General features: G+C 44.6%; 1 protein-coding gene across 1 annotated transcript; it reads left to right on the plus strand.

Annotated features, from left to right (window-relative positions):
* Positions 1-235: 235 nt before the first annotated feature.
* On the plus strand, positions 236-6773 carry LOC128416705 (WAP four-disulfide core domain protein 18-like). The gene is made up of 4 exons (XM_053394762.1): positions 236-337; positions 1165-1299; positions 4084-4218; positions 6109-6773. The coding sequence occupies exons 1-4, from the start codon at positions 244-246 to the stop codon at positions 6123-6125; spliced, it is 381 nt and encodes a 126-aa protein (XP_053250737.1). The 5' UTR covers positions 236-243; the 3' UTR covers positions 6126-6773.
* Positions 6774-18476: the final 11703 nt, after the last annotated feature.

Genomic DNA, 18476 nt, shown 5'->3' on the forward strand with positions numbered 1-18476 from the left:
TTTTGACTGGAAAAAGTTGCCAACAATGGCCCCAAACAGGTATGAACCAATCTCCGGAGGCAATGTCTTCATTTCCTGCCAAAACCCATTTTTTTGTGAAAAGGTCACCCAAACTGTCATCTCATCGTTGCATCACCTACTAATTTTTGGCTCTGGTTCCAAAGCCACCCTCTTCTTCAAGGAGGGCATATATATCCCTCAGGGGCTGGGTCTTGGCACTCACACCTCTCTTCCAGCTGCACCATGAAGTCTGCCCTCATGGTCCTTGTGGGGCTCCTCACCCTTTGTGCTGAGCTGACACTGGCAGGTTCTAAGACACCAGACTGCGCGTCAGAAGGTAAGCAGCACTGCCAGGAAAGGGCCCTCAAACTGCAGGTTAATCAAAGGCAGAGGCTCCCTTGGAAGGTGGTGGACTCTCCTTCACACGAGGTTTGTCAGAGATTCTTTAGCTGGGATTACTGTGTCACAGCGGGTTGGACTAGATGACCCTTGGGGGTTCAAATTCTGGAATGCTGTGATCTTGGTGTGCTGCTAAAAGACAGCTGCATCCCCCACCTGCCCAGCCCAGCCCTTTGTGTTATATTATTATATAACCACACATACAGTCCCATGTCCAGTCCTGGATACCACAGTTTAAGAAGGATATTAACGAGCTGGAAGGTGTGCAGAGGAGGGCAACAGAGGTGATCAAGGGTCTGGGAGCCAAGCCTTGTGAGGAACAGTTGAGGGAGTTGGGTATATTTTGCCTGGAGAAGAGAAGACTAAGAGGTGACATGACAGCCCTCTTCAAATGCCTGAAAGCTGTCACATGGAAGATGGAGCAAGCTTGTTTTCTGCTGCTCCGGAGAGTAGGACCCAAGCCAATGGATTACAATTACAAGAAAGAAGGTTATGACTCAACATCAGGAAGAACTTTCTGATGATAAGAGCTGTTTGACAGTAGAACAGGCTCCTTCGTGAGGTGGTGGACTCTCATTCCTTGGAGGGCTTTAGGCAGAGGTTGGATGGTCATCTGCAGGGAATCTTGAGCTGAGGCTTGGACTTGATGCCCTGGGAGATCCCTTCCAACTCTACAAATCTATAAGGGAGCCTGGAGCCCAGAGTGGGCTGACTTAAAAGACCCCCACTCCACTGCTGGGAAGTCATGTGGTGGTTCTGTTCCAGGGAAGCCAGGATACTGCCCCCCACCGGATGGTGCTGGAACGTGTGTGGAGGAATGTTCTGGAGATGATTCATGTCCTGAAGACCAGAAGTGCTGCAGCAACAACTGTGGCCACACTTGCCAAACTCCACTAAACGGTAAGAAGTCCTTTCCCTTCAGAAGCAGACTGGGGTCTTGGGGTTCACCAGTCTCGCATTCAGTAGAATGTCCCCTATATTAGAGGGAGGTGGGGTGTATGGGAAAGAGCTGGGAGCCCTAGCCTGTGAGCTCTTTACCGAGGAGCTGAGCAAGAACGGAGGGGTCAGAATCCAGCCATTCAGCAGCTGTTAAGATTCTTAGCTTCATCAATTCCCCGGGACTTCAATCTGCTTCTGGCACAAAGGCTTTCAAGTGCTCCTGAGAAGTACCCAAAGGGACAAGTGTAGCCCTCGTCTCTGAGAAAACCCCCCACTAATGATCTTTTTTAATCACCATGTTATTTACCAGTAATATTTCTATTCCACTTCTATTCCAGCAACAATGGTGAGCTCAAACAAGCTCACAGTAGTTAACAACGGCAATTAACAAATGCTACACTCATTACAATCGTATCAGAAGGTCAATTGTATCTAAAGAAAGCACAAAACAAATGCATACGTCAAACAATTGTTCAAGTGAGACAGCCCTTCAAATATCTGAAGGGCCAAGGTTTGATAGAAATATTGTTTAAATAATATGGTAAGATAAGATATACATAGTGCAATATAAATGAAGAAATGTGAAGATATGTAATAACTACGGAAAATTATCAGACATGTTGATGGAAGTCTAAAAGAAAAAAGACGTGTGATGAATTCTTAATGTTTAATTGTGTTATAAATTTGTTTTTATTGGAAAATTAATAAAAATTATATACAAAAAAAAAAATATCTGAAGGGCCGTCACATGGACAATTCGGCCCTTGTTTTCTGCTGCTCCCGAGGGGAGGACCCAAACCAATGGATTCAAATGACAAGAAAAGAGATCCTGACTAAACATTAAGAATCACTCTCTGACAGTGAGAGTTAGTTGTTCAACAGTGGAAGGGACTCCCTTGGAAAGACGTCGTTGGAGGTCTTTAAGCAGAGGCTGGATGTCCAGCTGTCAGGGATTCTTGAGCTGGAATTCCTTCATTGCAGGGGGGTTGGATTGGATGACCCTCAGGCAGTGCTTTTTTCCTTTAAAAAATGTTTAGGGGTAATCTCATTTTCCTAGGTAAAGGGACCCCTGACCATTAGGTCCAGTCGTGACCGAGGGAGCCGGTGTACAGCTTCTGGGTCATGTGGCCAGCATGACTAAGCTGCTTCTGGCGAACCAGAGCAGCACACGGAAACGCCGTTTACCTTCCCGCCAGAGCGGTACCTATTCATCTACTTGCACTTTGACGTGCTTTCGAACTGCTAGGTTGGCAGGAGCAGGAACTGAGCAACGGGGATTTGAACCACCGACCTTCTGATTGGCAAGTCCTAGGCTCTGTGATTTAACCCACAGCACCACCCGCGTCCCTCTCATTTTCCTACTCATATTGAAATACTGACCCTCAATGAAGCCAATCTTAAGATTCACAAAATGTTTAGGGGTATGCACACCCCCACGTCCCCCCAGAGAAAGCACTGCCCTCAGGTCATCTATGATTCTGAGTTATTCAAAGCCAGCCCTGTGCCAGCTGCCTGGCTCTCTCTGTGCTGGGGAAGGAGGGAGAACACTGCCTTTCAAGAGTGCCAGAGTCTGTGGGGTTAGGGTACTGACCCCAACACCAACATCAGAATAAAGGAACAGAGGCGTGACTTCCCAGACCCTCTCAAAGCCAACGCAGTGGGGAAAGCTGAAGGAGGGCACTGCAGACCACCATCTGCTTCCCAAATAACGCTATGAGGAGCGTGGGGAGGATGAAGTCAAACCCCCCCAGAAGCCCAGTGTGGATCAGAAGGGTCCTTGGTCTTGGCTCATTGTGGGAGGGAGAGATGATGAAGGCATTCCCTGCCATGAAATCCAGAGGAACTTCGCATCCTCTTCCAGGATCCCATCATGTGGGATGTGAAACACAAGAGCAGTCAAGTACAACATTCCTAGAGTGAACATGTTTACACATGGAGAAGAATGTTTGCCCAGCCCGCAGGTAAACTTCCTGTTTCCTTCTGGGCCGGGACAGACTTCCTCTGCACGTAACTAGAGGGGGCGTGGCCTCACCTGTGCAAGTAATGACAAAAGCACAGGGCAGGACAGCAGGACAGCCATCTTTCTCTCTGTGACTACTTTCGTCGAAGAAGCAACATCTGCTTAGCCAAAGATGCTCTCTTGGCCTCCAGCCGAGAGAGGAGAAAGGGACTGTCTCCTTATGAGATAGTTTCCAGGTATATGTTACTTTTCTAAACTAAGTCTGCCTTCTGGGATCCTATTGTGAACAGAATGATGTGTGAGTAAACCTTTTTATACTTTTATAGAAGACTGTGTCGTGTCTTATCTTTTATGAGGGAATAAGGGAATAACAGTTATTATAGAGGCTTTAGCGAGCCTGAGCAAACAAATCCGCGGCAAGTTTAAAAAGGGGAATGTTACTCTGCTAAATTGTGAACTTGTTAACACAAGTTGGAAAGGCTGTAATCAAACAATATATCCTCTCCTGCATTCCTGAACATTCCCACACATCACACCCACCCACCCCCAATTTGAAAATCTGCTGTTATAGCCTTTATTCCCAAGGTGGGCGACTCTCCTAAATCCCAACCTGGGGAAAGCGCCCACACTCCAGACCCAGACCATTGGACGCCTCCACCTGGGGAAAGTCCGTTCTGCAGTATGCTTGTTGTGTTGCCCATCACCTAGCCTGGATCCAGGGGAAATCGTGCAAATGCAAGTTCCACGGTTTAACCGTCTCTCTTTTGTGTGTGTTTTCCCCACAGTAAAACCCGGCGAGTGCCCCAAGTTCAAAATCCCTCCTGGGCTGCCATGCAAAACAGATTGCTGCGAGGACAACCACTGCAAAGGGACCGACAAATGCTGCCCAATGGGATGCAGCAAGGTTTGCGCCCCGGCAGGTAAGGGCAGGTGGGTGCAGCGGTTCAAGCACACGACTAGAGTCTGGCCCTCTCCTTTTTAAAATATATTATTTTTTATTGGATTTCCAAATCATTACAAATCAGTCCAAATTACTTTGATTTAATACAATTTCTTTTTAAAAATCAGGTTTTCCGCTCCTGTTGCAAACATATGTCCATCTCTTCCTCCTGTTGATACATCATCTCTTCTTTAATATCCATTTCATCCTTTACTAGTTGTTGTCCATTCTTACAGCAAGCCATTATTTCCTCCTCTTGGGCAGCACCTCTTATAAATATAAAATCCATTTCACGTCTGTAGTCCTTCATAATCTTCTTGTTGTCTCAGACCTGGTGTGCTGGGAGAGTTGATTATCATCTTCCTTTGTTCAGTCTTTGCAAGGTTTGCAAGATCACATTCCAACTTCCGCTGTTCATCACTCGCATACAGGCTGCAGCTACAAATAAGTCCCAGAGAACATAAACAAACTCCACCATTAAAACTCCGCTCCCGGATTCTTCCTCGGCACACGGTTGCAGTCTGTAACTGAGTCTGGCCCTCTCCTGACCATTGCTATTGTCAGTACGACTTTCAACCGATGTCAGTGACTGGGCTCAATAACTAGTTCTGCCCCGACAGGGCTAGGCGACTGGAGCACTTTCAGAGACCTTCCAGTCCTGGAAAGCAGGTCCCAGTACACTGGACCCACAACTGTGCATTGTCAGCACCAGACTCAGCAGAGTATAAATAACGCGGAAGCTAGCTGTGAAGCATAACTCCTTTTATTTCTAATAGCTACTACAAACTAAAGAACTACTGGCTTGCATGAGTGTTACAGCTCCCACTCAGCCATCTAGTCACTATATAAGACTCTCTCCACACACAGAGTCAGGCAGTCAGGCAGGAGTGGTAGAGTAGAAGAGGAGTTTCCGCCCCCTCCTTTCTCAAAACATCAGATCAGGAGATTCTTGCAATGGGAGGGGTGAAAATATCAACAGCTATGTCCCTCTCTTCTCCCCACAAGATGCAAGCACACCTAATTTCAGGAGGCAGTGACGGCTACCAACTTGGATGGTTTTAAAAGAGGATTAGAAAAATTAATAGAGGAGAAGTCTGTTGGTGCCTGGCGTGCTCTGGTCCACGGGGTCACGAAGAGTCGGAGATGACTAAACGACTAAACAGCAACAGCCAGAATGACTATGCACTGCCTCCGTCGTCAAAGGCACCAGTGTTTCTGAATACCACTTGCAGAATAACATGGTAGAGGAGAGCTGGCTCTTGAGCTTGGATCCTGCTAGCTGATTTCCCATACTGAGAACAGGGTGCTGGCCTGATCCAGCAGGCTCTTCTGATGTCCCTGTGTTCTGCTAGAGCCCTTGGTGCAGTGGATAAATGAGCAGGAAAAGCAACCATCTTTTTTCTTTCTTAACAGTGCCCGTTGGTGAGGAAACCAGCCTTGTTTCCAAATATTCCTCTTGTAGTCACAAAAGAGGGGGTGGGTCCATCAGGCAGAGAAGCTCCTGGCCTGAACAGATGTAACCGGCTTCCTCCAAGGTTACCCTAGATCTTGCCCAATTGCCCACAGCTTTGCATAAACCATTCCTTCATTCTACTGAAAACTGGCCCTGCCTGAGTCCATTCCTCCGATCTTTCTCTAGTTCCTGACTGTCCCTTCATTTACATTTAATTCTTTTACAAGCGTGCCTTTCATTTGTTCCCTTGTCCAAAGGCCGGGGCTTGAACAGGCATTGCTCAGTGGTGGCAAGGATGGCGTACTGGCATGCAGAAGGTCTCAGGTTGAATGCCTAGCACCCCCAGCAAACAAGACTCTGCAAATGGAGCAGCTCACCCAGGGCTTCCCTCTAACTGTTCCCTTCTGCTCTTGCCAGGTTTTGATGAGGCCTAAAGGGCAGCAGGGCCCAGAGGAGTCCGGCTGAAGGACACAGCTTCACTGCTCGCCAAAGGTGGGCTCCCAGCTCATGAGCCCAGGCGGTTCTCCAATCAACCACCTGGAATTCCTGCTTCTTCAATGCTTCTGGAACAGATGTGCCTTGAGAACAGCTGCTTCAAGTCTCACACAACTGTCTTACAGGGGAAGACTCTTGCTTTCTCTAGTAAACATGCATGGAACAAGCAACCAGAACTCTCCCCACAACTCCTATTTACACTTGCGAAGTAGAATTAGAAATAATTGTACCATGTAAGGTTTCGACTTACTGAGCCTGCTTGGAAGGAATGTGGTCGGTAACTGGAGGTGAAATCTAATCCTGCCAATAAAATTCTAGCAGACCTTCGTCTGAACGCGTATCTAGTACGCATGCTTCCCACTGTAGTAACTTTAGAGCAATCACGGGGTTAAGTGCCTTATAAGGAAATGGGGTAAGAGGAACTGAGTACTTTGATTGGATAGGAAATTTAAACTTAATGGAAGGTGTGGAATTTTTGTCAAATGTATAAAACTGTTTGGAACGCTGTAACCGGTGGCCAGTTGATTTGGGACAATGAAATCCCTGCTGGTCCTTTCTGTACAGAAATAAAAGACAACAGGACTCCTTCTCCACTCACTGACTCATGTGATTTTGGGTATATCCATGAGACAGGGCAAGGTTTGATTGCAGCTATTGCATCAATACCACCCACAAGAAATAGAACTATTTCCCAGGCCTGGCCTCCCTTGGAAACAAGGAGAAATGTTCCGGTTGGAGCCCAAATGAAGCTTTGACCCCATTCAGCTGAATCTTCTGAGTCCTAACCTTCCTTTTCTATTTTAAAGTGTCGGGGCAGCTCCACATTTACAAATGGAAAATGCCCTTTTATTACCCCACCTGCAAATATGCCGACCTCAGTGGCAGGTTGCATTGAAGGGGGTTGGACTAGATGAACCTTGGGGTCCCTTCCAACGCTACAATTCCATGATCCTATGACTATGCATTTATCATTTCGAGCATAAGTAGGTGGGCAGGTCACGTGGGAGGAGAGGCCAGGAATGAGCCCAAAGAGGCTTGTGGCATCTTCACAGCTGATGAAATGCAGCCTCTTTCTTCAGTTTCAACCTGAGTTACCCAGAGTTGCAGGCACATACATTACACATTGCAGAGAGATTGTGAAAAATGAAGTGAGAGGGAAATGATTAACAAATCTGAATTTCTTTCAGGTGCATCGTGGAATTGGGTTGTATTTAGCTATGTGTCTTGCATCACAGAGGGTTGTCTTAGACGATTTGCTGCAGTTGGTCCAGCATGAGGCTCTTAATTTCAGGGTCATGGGTTCAAGCCCCTTGTTGGGCAAAAGGATTCCTGCATTGCAGGGGGTTGGACTAGATGACCCTCGGGGTCCCTTCCAACTCTATAATGCCATGGATTCTAAGCTAGTCCTCTGAAAACCTTCAGAACTTCAGATAAGGGCAGAGAAAGGAATGGGCAGGAGACAGCCCAAACAGCCCTCCTCTTCTGCCTCCTTTCCCTGCCCCTGGGAAGCCACCTTTGAGACACAGGCAATATCTTTCTAAAAGGCAAAGTATCCCCAGTGCTTCTGTGGTGGAGGCCCACAGGGCTGTAATGAATGTGATAATGTGAACCCCTATAAATCCTTGTGTGTGCTTCTAATAGAGAAGTTATGGTAACCTGTTGCTTTATGAAACTGATGATTTTGCAAGTGGCTGCCCCCATTAGGGAAGAAGTACAGACGCGGGTGGCGCTGTGGGTTAAACCACAGAGCCTAGGACTTGCCGATGATGGGGTAAGCTCCCGTTGCTCGGTCCCTGCTCCTGCCAACCTAGCAGTTCGAAAGCACGTCAAAGTGCAAGTAGATAAATAGGTACCGCTCCAGCGGGAAGGTAAACGGCATTTCCGTGCGCTGCTCTGGTTCGCCAGAAGCTGCTTAGTCATGCTGGCCACATGACCGGAAGCTGGACACCGGCTCCCTCGACCAATACAGCGAGATGAGCGCCACAACCCCAGAGTCAGCCATGACTGGACCTAATGGTCAGGGGTCCCTTTACCTTTACCTTTACAGCTACATAATATGTGAATCACAAAGATACAGCTCATAAACTAGAACATAAGCTGATACATGGTGCAAATAGCTACATGTAACACAGGTTCCGAAGAAGCACACTAACACCATGTAACGGATCACAGTGAGAATCAAAGCTTAGTTAGCAATGCTTATTGCGCATGTGTATTAAACACGAAATGAGGTAATGATGTACATGATTGGTGTAAAATGAAATCCTTTGTTTGAAATGTTATACATACCACCGCCTGGCCTCTTGGGCGGGGTTGCAGTTTTGCGAAATAATTCGACTGCAACCTGTTGCCCAGCAATAAACAGCAATGGACTCCTAACTCCTCCTTTCTGAGTTTTATTGGCGTAAACTCAGAAGATAAGCCGTTTTTGGCTTGCAACACTTCGGCTTCTGTTCTCGTCATCTTCAAGGCACCTCCATCCAAACTGCAGCTCCCCAATTCCACCCTCCTGCCCCGCCAGGTGACAACAATCATTCGCTTTCTCTCCCTCTTCCTCCACATAGAAACTACAACTCCCATAATTCCTTGTTTTCACACACGACCGAACAGAAACCAGCCGCGGAGTGGATGCCTCCTCGTGGTCAGAATGCGCAACTGTCCGCGGACCGATCGAGTGCCTTTGCGCCTCTTGCGCACCGAATATAGGGACTGGCAGGAGTGCCAGCTTGGCACGCAACCGTGAGTGCCCGGGCCGTGGGTGCCGTGCAGAGTGCATGGCCCCGGCACCGAAATGTGTGGGTTCCTGGCCCCTTCAGGGGGAATTTTGTGGGTGCTCGGGCACCCCAGGAGTTGCCACCTACGGAAGGAAATTGGGGAGTAGAAGTTTGCAGAAGGCGAAGCTGCCACTGACGCATCCCCGCCCCGGGCAGCTTGCAGTCGGTGACACCTTTGGGGCTTCCCTCGCGGGCAAGCACATACACATGACTCGCCCCGGGTTAGCATCCCGACACTCCAACTCTCACGAGTTTGCGACATTTTGGGTTAGCCTCCCGAAGTGGGTTTCTCCGCGGTGCGCTTGGCTGCGAAGTTGGGGAAGGGAGGATCGGGGCCCAGCGGGGTGAGCACCTGCTTTGCAGGCGGCAGTTAGCAGGATCCGTCCCCTCCATCATCTCCAAGAACCGTGGGATGAGGGGTGGGGTGGAGAGTCATCGATCCGCCTCTGCCTGCTTTATTCCACCTCTCCCGGCAAAGGTGCGGAGGGCTGCAGGACCGGGCGTAGGACCCGCCCTGTGGCCGCCAGCCGAGAGCCCAGTCCCGGCCGAGCGCCAAGAAGACTGCATTGCAGGGGGTTGCGCTAGATGACCTTTGGGTGATTTCAAGCTCTACAGTTTAGGGATTCTATAGGATTCTCAAGGGGCACCTGGGAAGCAAAGGGAACCAAGACGCAGCTCCAGCCCCGCGGAGCTCCACTTGCGCCTATCAGCCCCCGCCTGCCGGTTGCAGAGAAACTTGTTGTTTAGTTGTTTAGTCGTGTCCGCCTCTTCGTGACCCCCTGGACCAGAGCACGCCAGGCACTCCTGTCTTCCACTGCCTCTCGCAGTTTGGTCAAACTCATGCTGGTAGCTTCGAGAACACTGTCCCACCATCTTGTCCTCTGTCCCCTTCTCCTTGTGCCCTCCATCTTTCCCAACATCAGGGTCTTTTCCAGGGAGCCTTCTCTTCTCATGAGGTGGCCCAAGTCTTGGAGCCTCAGCTTCAGGATCTGTCCTTCCAGTGAGCACTCAGGGCTGATTTCCTTAAGAATGGAGATGTTTGATCTTCTTGCAGTCCATGGGACTCTCAAGAGTCTCCTCCAGCACCATAATTCAACAGCATCCATTCTTTGGCGATCAGCCTTCTTTATGGTCCAGCTCTCACTTCCATACATCACTACGGGGAAAACCATGGCTTTAACTATACGGATCTTTGCTGGCAAGGTGACGTCTCTACTTCTCAAGATGCTGTCTAGGCCTGTCATTGCCCTTCTCCCAAGAAGCAGGCGTCTTTTAATTTCGTGACTGCTGTCACCATCTGCAGTGATCATGGAGCCCAAGAAAGTAAAATCTCTCACTGCCTCCATTTCTTCCCCTTCTATTTGCCAGGAGGTGATGGGACCAGTGGCCATGATCTTCGTTTTTTTGATGTTGCAGAGAAACTACAATTCCTCAAAGGGCCGTACAATTTGCAGTCACCGATGTACCCAGGAATTGGCACCAGATCGGCCTCTAGCTCCCTCATAAAGAATTACAGCTCACCTGAAGAAGAGCATAGGATCAGGCCAAATATGGCCCATTGCATGTTCTACCGACTGAGTTATCCCAGCAGTCCAGTCCAGCATCCTCTTCTCACAGTGGCCAAATGCCCCAAGCATCCCAGGAATCTAGGTAGACTGCCTCTGTGCCTGGAGGTTCCACAAGAGCGTCAGAAGAGCCCTGCTTGTCCAGCACCCTGATCTCACAGGGGGAAACCAGAAGTCCATGGGGAACCCGCAAGCAAGACCTGGGCACAAGAGCAACTCTTCTCCCCTGTGGTTTCCAGAAACTGGCATTCAACAGCATTGCTGCCTCCAGCTGTGGAGGCTTAGCCATCCTAAACAGGAACCACGGAGAACCCTCTCCTCCCATGAAATTGCCCAATCTTTTTTTTAAAAGACACCCAGATTGGTGGCCCTCAATGCCTCTTGCAGGAGCAAGTTCCAGAGTTTAACTTAGCCCCATACGCTCCAACGTAGCTCCTAATAATGTGTTTAAGGCATTAGCATAGAAACACTTGTGTGCTTCCTCTTTCTCTCCAGCTTCACTTGCGTTTTGAACTGTAATGCTTTGGCCTTTCTGAATTCCTCTCTTGTGCCCTTGCACTAACAATGCCTGCTTTTCTGCCACCCCCATTTAAATTTTATTTGATTTTTATCATCTACATCCCGGGGGGGAGATTTCTTCTAAACCAGAGCCTCCTCAGCTCCTGTTGGCTTTTGCTCCACCAACAATTAAACCTGCCCTGTAACCTTTTATATTTTAAGCGCCAACAGCCTGGTTCCATCCTGGTTCAGGTGGAGCTCTGCTTGCCCCAGAATCAGGGCCAGATTTAGAAGAAGAGAGGCTACTCCACTTGTGAGGCCCCTCCCAATCCCCCCAGCCTCACGACTAGAAAACAGAAGAGTGTTATAAACAAAACTGAATGAAGCCAAGGATGTTGATGGGTATTTAAAATTCTGCAATTCACAATTTCTCCTCTAAAGGACATCAGAAAACTTCATCAAAATTCGTTTGTCTAAGTTTGTCCCTTTCAATGTACAGAATGCTCAGTGCAGTCAACATCTCTTGAGACATCATGGCCCTTAATTCATTTTTAATTCTTTTGGCTCTTGGAAAAACTCCTCTCTCCCGAGCCGCAAAACTGCTTCCACATTAGGAAAGGCCATCTGAATTTTTCCTTGTATATAATTTGATAAAGCTCTGTATGAGACGAAGAGTGTTCTGCTGTAAGCCTATTGCTTTGTCTCACGTACAGGTGAAAGTGCAAAGTTAAATAAGTTTCAGGTCCATATCTTCTGGGTATGCTTCCATCAACAGTTCAACACCTTGCTGAATTTCTTGCTTAGGTGCTATCAGAAAAGCAAGAATGGAAAAACAATTGTGCAACATCACTGTACACAGTACTTTTTAAATTGGGTTCAGGTGCATCTAATATAGGAATAAAGGATTTTATCCTAAAATTATCTCTTGAAGAAAGTGCATCTAAGGCATCAGGTGCACTTCTGTCATTTCTTTGTCACTCCCTCATTCTTTTTCTCCTTGTTTTGTAGTTAACATTTGGCAAGGTGGCTTTTGCTTGTTTCTCAAGCTCATCAAAATCTTCTCTTTAAAAAATCCAGAAGTGGACTGTACAAACTTGCACAAGAACTCAGTAACAGGTCTGATTTCTTCAGGGCTTTGCTGACCTTGTGAAAATGACCTAGCACACAGATTTATATCTCTTAAGATTCTGCAGATTTTGGCTGTAAACTAGAGTCCCACAAAAAAAATTCAAGTTGGGCCCTAGAGTTTCAAAGTGGGCCCCACTGGCTGGCCCTGAGTCTCATAGTTGCTGGGCCATGGTTGCCCTGCCATCGCATGAAGTCTTGGGTTTGCAAGAGAGAGAGGAGACTTTGGGAGAGGGGCAGGTGGGCTGGGGAAGCCCCTTAGATTTTTTTTTTTAAAGATATTTATTAAAGTTTTAACAAACAGAACAGAAAATAATCATAACAAAAAGGAAAACATACAAAAAAGAACTACAAAAAATACAACAATAAAACACTCAAACACAAAAATACAACAATTAAACACTCAAAGTTTTTAATATGTAACGCTGTACTGTTTTTAACACTGATTGGGAGCCGCCCAGAGTGGCTGGGGAAACTCAGCCAGATGGGCGGGGTATAAATAATAAATTATTATTATTATTATTATTACTAACAACACAAAAGAAAAATAATTAAAAACCAACTCGATTTTCTCATTTTCCCAAAATTCTCATTAGCTTGTTTCTTTGACCTCCTCACGCCTCCCTTTTTTGTATTCCCAGTCATATCATTAGTTCAGCAAATCCTTACCCCTTTTTCTTCATAACATTTAGCTCAATTTTCATCAAATTTACATCTTTATACCTTAACCAATTATCATACCATTTTTACATACTCTTACTGATCTTATTACTAAGTCCACTTAGGTCCAGTCCAACATCATTTTAACATTCATTAATTTTACAGTATTTCTGTAAGTAGTCTTTAGATTTCTTCCAGTCTTCTTCCACCAACTCTTCTCCATGGTCACGAATTCTGCCAGTCATTTCCGCCAATTCCATATAGTCCATCACTTTCATCTGCCACTCTTCCAGGGTGGGTAGATCTTGCGTCTTCCAATACTTTGCAATAAGTATTCTTGCTGCTGTTGTAGTATACATAAAGAAAGTTCTATCCTTCTTTAACACCTGTTGGCCGACTATGCCCAGAAGAAAGGCCTCTGGTTTCTTCAAGAAGGTATATTTAAATACCTTTTTCATTTCATTATATATCATCTCCCAGAAAGCCTTTATCCTTGGGCACGTCCACCAAAGGTGAAAGAATGTACCTTCTGACTCTTTACATTTCCAACATTTATTATCGGGCAAATGGTAGATTTTTGCTAGCTTGACTGGTGTCATGTACCATCTGTATATCATTTTCATAATATTCTCTCTTAAGGCATTACATGCCGTAAATTTCATGCCAGTGGTCCACAACCGTTCCCAGTCAGCAAACATAATGTTATGTCCAACATCCTGTGCCCATTTAATCATAGCAGATTTTACCGTTTCATCTTGGGTATTCCATTTCAACAGCAAGTTATACATTCTCGAGAGTATCTTTGTTTTTGGCTCTAACAATTCTGTTTCCAATTTTGATTTCTCCACCTGGAAGCCGGGTTTTTGGTCCAAATTATAAGCTTCCCTTATTTGATAGTAATGAAGCCAGTCTCGCACTTTATCTTTTAATTTGTCAAAACTCTGCAATTTCAATTTATCTCCATCCTGTTCCAAAATTTCCCAATATTTTGGCCATTTGGCCTCCATATTGAGCTTTTTCTGAGCCTTTGCTTCCATTGGTGACAACCACCTTGGGGTTTTATTCTCAAGTAAGTCTTTATATCTTGTCCAGACATTAAATAATGCTTTCCTGACAATATGATTTCTAAATGCTTTATGGGCTTTAACCTTGTCATACCACAAATATGCATGCCACCCAAAAACATTGTTAAAACCTTCCAAATCCAAAATGTCTGTGTTCTCAAGAAGCAGCCATTCTTTCAACCAGCAAAATGCTGCCGATTCATAATAAAGTTTAAAGTCTGGCAGGGCAAATCCACCTCTTTCCTTTGTATCGGTTAATATCTTAAATTTTATTCTGGGCTTCTTGCCCTGCCAGACAAATCTAGAAATATCTTTCTGCCACTTCTTGAAACAGTCCATTTTGTCTAAAATCTGTAAAGATTGAAACAAAAACAAAATTCTTGGCAATACATTCATCTTTATAGCTGCAATTCGGCCTAACAAGGAAAGCTTCAAATTTGACCATATTTCTAGATCTTTTTTCACTTCTGACCAACATTTCTCATAATTATCTTTAAATAAGTTCAAGTTTTTAGCAGTCATATTAACCCCTAAATATTTTACTTTCTTTACCAATGTTAACCCTGTCTCCTTCTGAAACCTTTCTTTCTCTATCGGTGTTAGATTTTTCTCAAGGACTTTAGTTTTTGACTTGTTCAACTTAAATCCTGCCACATGACCAAATTCTTGGATCAATTCTAAAGCTCTTTTAACACTAGATTCTGGCTCCTGTACCATCAATACCAAATCATCTGCAAATGCCTTCAATTTGTATTGTTTAGCTCCGACCTGTATTCCTTTGATCAAACCGTCCCTTCTAATCATGTTTAGCAAAACCTCCAGGACTGAAATAAAAAGCAGTGGGGAAATTGGGCAGCCTTGTCGTGTCCCTTTCTCTATCTTAAATTCTTCTGTAACCACATTGTTAACTATTAACTTAGCTTTTTGTTCTGAATAAATTGCACCTATACCATTTTCGAACCCTTGACCGACCCCCATCCCCTGAAGATTTTTCTTCATAAAACTCCAAGAAATGTTATCGAAGGCTTTCTCCGCATCAACAAAGATTAAAACTGCTTTAGTGTTAATGTTCACTTGCAACTTCTCCAAAATATTAATAATATTCCTTGTATTGTCAGACAAGTGTCTACCCGGGAGAAAGCCAGCTTGGTCTTTATGTATCTCTTCCACTAATACTTTTTTTAACCTGTTGGCCAAAATATCAGCATAAATTTTGTAATCCACATTCAACAGGGATATGGGTCGGTAGTTCTCAAGTTGTGTCTTTTCAGACTCACTTTTCGGTATAAGTGTAATATAAGCTTCCTTCCACGACTCAGGCGCTTTTCCACCCTCCATAATTTCATTGCAAACCTCCTTCAATGGTTGAATTACACAGTCCTTCAAAGTTCTGTAATATTTTGCAGTTATTCCATCCGGTCCTGGAGACTTGCCCAGTTGCATATTCTGTATGGCACCTTCCACCTCTTGTTCTGTAATCTTGTAGTTCAGCATTAACTTATTTTCTTGAGAGATTTTCTGCAGTCCATTTGTTTTCAAAAATTTGTCTATATCAGACTCTTTCTGTGGCCCTTGTGTATATAACTGTTTAAAGTATCTCTGGAAGCATTTCCTAATGTCCACTGGATTCTGGATACTCTTCCCTTCTATCTCCAAATTAGTAATAGTGTTGAGCTTTTGTCTTTTCTTCATTTGCCAAGCTAACAATTTCCCACATTTATTAGCCGACTCAAATGTCCTTTGTCACATCTGTTTGATTTTCCATTCTATTTCCTGGTTCATCATTTTCATGTATTGCACTTGATGTAACTTTATTTCTCTCAGAATCTCTTGTGATTTGGGTTTCGCTCTCAATTTCTTTTCACCCTCTTTTATTTTATCTAAAATTTTGTCTTTTTTCTCAATTTGGGATCTCTTCTTAATTGCATTCTGTTGGATTAAGAACCCCCTCATGACTGCTTTACTTGTGTCCCATACCACTCTTTTTTCAGTGGTAGTGTTCAAATTTATCTCAAAATAGTCTCTCAAGGTTTTTTGGGCCTTTTTTATAACCTCTTGGTCTCTGAACAAGGTGTCATTCATCTTCCATCTGAAGGAACCGGTTGGTGTTAATTTCATCTCCATTCTCACAGCATTATGGTCGGAGCAAGTTTTAGGGCAAATTTCCACTTTTCTAGTCTTGGGTGCCAGTCCTCTAGTTATCCAAATTTGGTCAATTCTTGTCCATGTGTTTTTGGCCTCAGAGAAGAAGGTTCCCTCCCTACCCAAGGGGTTCTTCACTCTCCAGATGTCAATCAAGTCCATATTGTCAGTCATTTCAAAAAAAGTTTGTGGTAGTCTGCCATCGTTTGTAACTACCTGTCTGTGTGATTTGTCCATATTTGTAGATACCACCCCATTCATATCTCCCATCATAATAATGTTGTAATCCAAATAGTCCAGCAATGTCTCATGCAACTTCTTAAAAAATTCAGATTTCCCCTCATTTGGTGCATAAACTCCTACAATTAAATATTTTTCTCCTTGTGTTTGAATTTCAATTGCCAAAATTCTTCCTTGTTCATCTTTAAAAACAAATTTCGGTGATAGGCTCTCTTTTACATAAATTACCACTCCTCTCTTTTTAACTTTGTCCGATGAAATAAATTCTTGGCCCTGTCTTTTATTTATCAAAAGTTTCCTGTGTAGCCTTATCACATGTGTTTCCTGTAAACAGATCAAGTCCAATTGTTCCTTTTTCAGTATATGAAATATCCTTTTCCTTTTTTCCGGGGAGTTTAGACCATGAATGTTCCAACTTAAAAGTTGCAGAGACATGGTGAATTTATTTATTTTCCTCCAACTGCTCCCAGCAGTTGTTCTTCGTCTGGCGGTGGTATCACTTTCTCTATCTTGCCCAATCCCGAAGGTGGTGGTAGTACTCCTGGCTCTTTTCCGTTCCCTTTTTGCAAATCCTCTTCGTGGTCTCTCAAAAATTTCTCCTTGTCTTCCACTGTTCTTATTTTAACCTTTTCCCCTTTGAAGGTAAAGGATAGGCCTTGGGGGAATTCCCACCTGAATATAATTCCGCTTCTTCTCAACAAGGCTACCAAGTCTCCGTAATTAGCTCTCAATTCCAGAAGATATTTTGGGATATCTTTGAAAATCTCAACCCTTGCGTCTTCTATTTCCAGAGTCTTTTGAAAGTGCAAGTTCAGTATTTTATCCCTCTCCTCTTTCGATTGGAGGGAGATCAAGCAGTCTCTCACCCTGTTCTTCCTCCCTCCTCTTCCAAGTCTGAAAGCACTTACTATCTTAAAGTCTGGCTTTTCTTTGTCTAGCTCCCAAAATTCTGTAAATTCCTGCGTAAGAAAATCACTCAAGCTTCCTTTCTCAAGTTCAGGTACTGCCCTGATCCTCAGATTAGTCTGTTTATCTCTTAATTCAATCATAGACAGTGACGATTTGTAGTCATCCAGCCTTCTATGTATTGGTGGTATCTCTCCCTTTACTTCCTCTGCTAATTCCTTCGCCTCTTGAGCTGTCTTACGATTTAATGCAGCTTCCTGCAGCAATTTCTCAATAGAACTTGTATTTTTCTCAATAGAGTCTGTATTTGAGTTTACCTTCTGTCCCAAATTGTTAATACTTAAGGTGTTTTGGTCAAGTTGCTTACTTACTTTTTCCAAAGATCCAAAGATTTTTTCTAATGCTGAGGCAATTGAGCCTTCTTCCGAAGTCATTCCTTTAAATCCTTGTTGGCCTAAATCTTCCTCTGATGGGCCAGAGGGACCAGAAGCCGAAGCTCTTCTTTGTTGCTGCAGCTGCAGTTTGGCTTTAGTCGATCTTGTTGCTCTTTCTGGCGGCTCACTTGCCATAACACCTTATCTGAGGTTCAAGGTCAGTCTCACAGTCCCAGCTTGTTTAACAATGGAAATTTTCCCAGCCTGTTGAGAATGGAAAGTCCCCAGTAGCCAATTGTAACAGTCTCATCAATCCTCTAGAGGGACACAGTAACAATTAAATTTTGTAGCTAAAAAGTTCAATTTTCAAACTTCTGTAAATTCCCCCTTGGCTGAGTAGCCACAGTATCAGTCAGAAAAACCTTCAAAAGTATCTTTCTTGCAGAGTTAACTTTCTGTCAATTTGTAACAAAGTCCATAAAAAGTGCACAACACTGTAACAGTCCCATTAGCCTGGCACTCCGATTCCAGGGATTAAGTGGTGGTCTTGTTCTTTTAACACTCTTTAAAACAGCAGAAAAGTCTCATTAAATCTTCCCTCCCTCTTCTGAGGGGGGAGTTCTTGTGCAGATGTCAGATTTAAAGCCTTTTAAAACTCTTTAAGAACACAGACTTAGCGGACACAGTCTATGCCTTTGATCTCTCTACAAAAGCGGAAGGCGGACTTCCTGTTTTGCGCCTTGCCGCTTCGGTCCAAATTCTTCTTATTAATTTCTTTATAATCCAATCTTTATATATAACCTACTCACGGGTTGTTGTTTGATAGCCAAATTTTCAGAGGAAAAAGGTCGGCGCTCTCCAGTAACAGCTGCGCGGCTTCACTCAGCAGAAGTAGCGGTTGACTCACAGCACCGCGGGAAGCCCCTTAGATTTAGAGGCCAT

This window comes from Podarcis raffonei, chromosome 6, assembly GCF_027172205.1.
Source record: "Podarcis raffonei isolate rPodRaf1 chromosome 6, rPodRaf1.pri, whole genome shotgun sequence".
In the NCBI taxonomy this organism is placed as follows: Eukaryota; Metazoa; Chordata; class Lepidosauria; order Squamata; family Lacertidae; genus Podarcis; species Podarcis raffonei.

What these genes read in the sequence shown, in the direction of transcription:
- LOC128416705 (XM_053394762.1), top strand. Translation starts at nt 244, where the DNA reads ATGAAGTCTGCCCTCATGGTCCTTGTGGGGCTCCTCACCCTTTGTGCT. An exon ending in ACCAGACTGCGCGTCAGAAG is followed by an intron (nt 338 to 1,164) that starts GTAAGCAGCACT and finishes GTTCTGTTCCAG; the next exon opens with GGAAGCCAGGATACTGCCCC. An exon ending in TTGCCAAACTCCACTAAACG is followed by an intron (nt 1,300 to 4,083) that starts GTAAGAAGTCCT and finishes TTTTCCCCACAG; the next exon opens with TAAAACCCGGCGAGTGCCCC.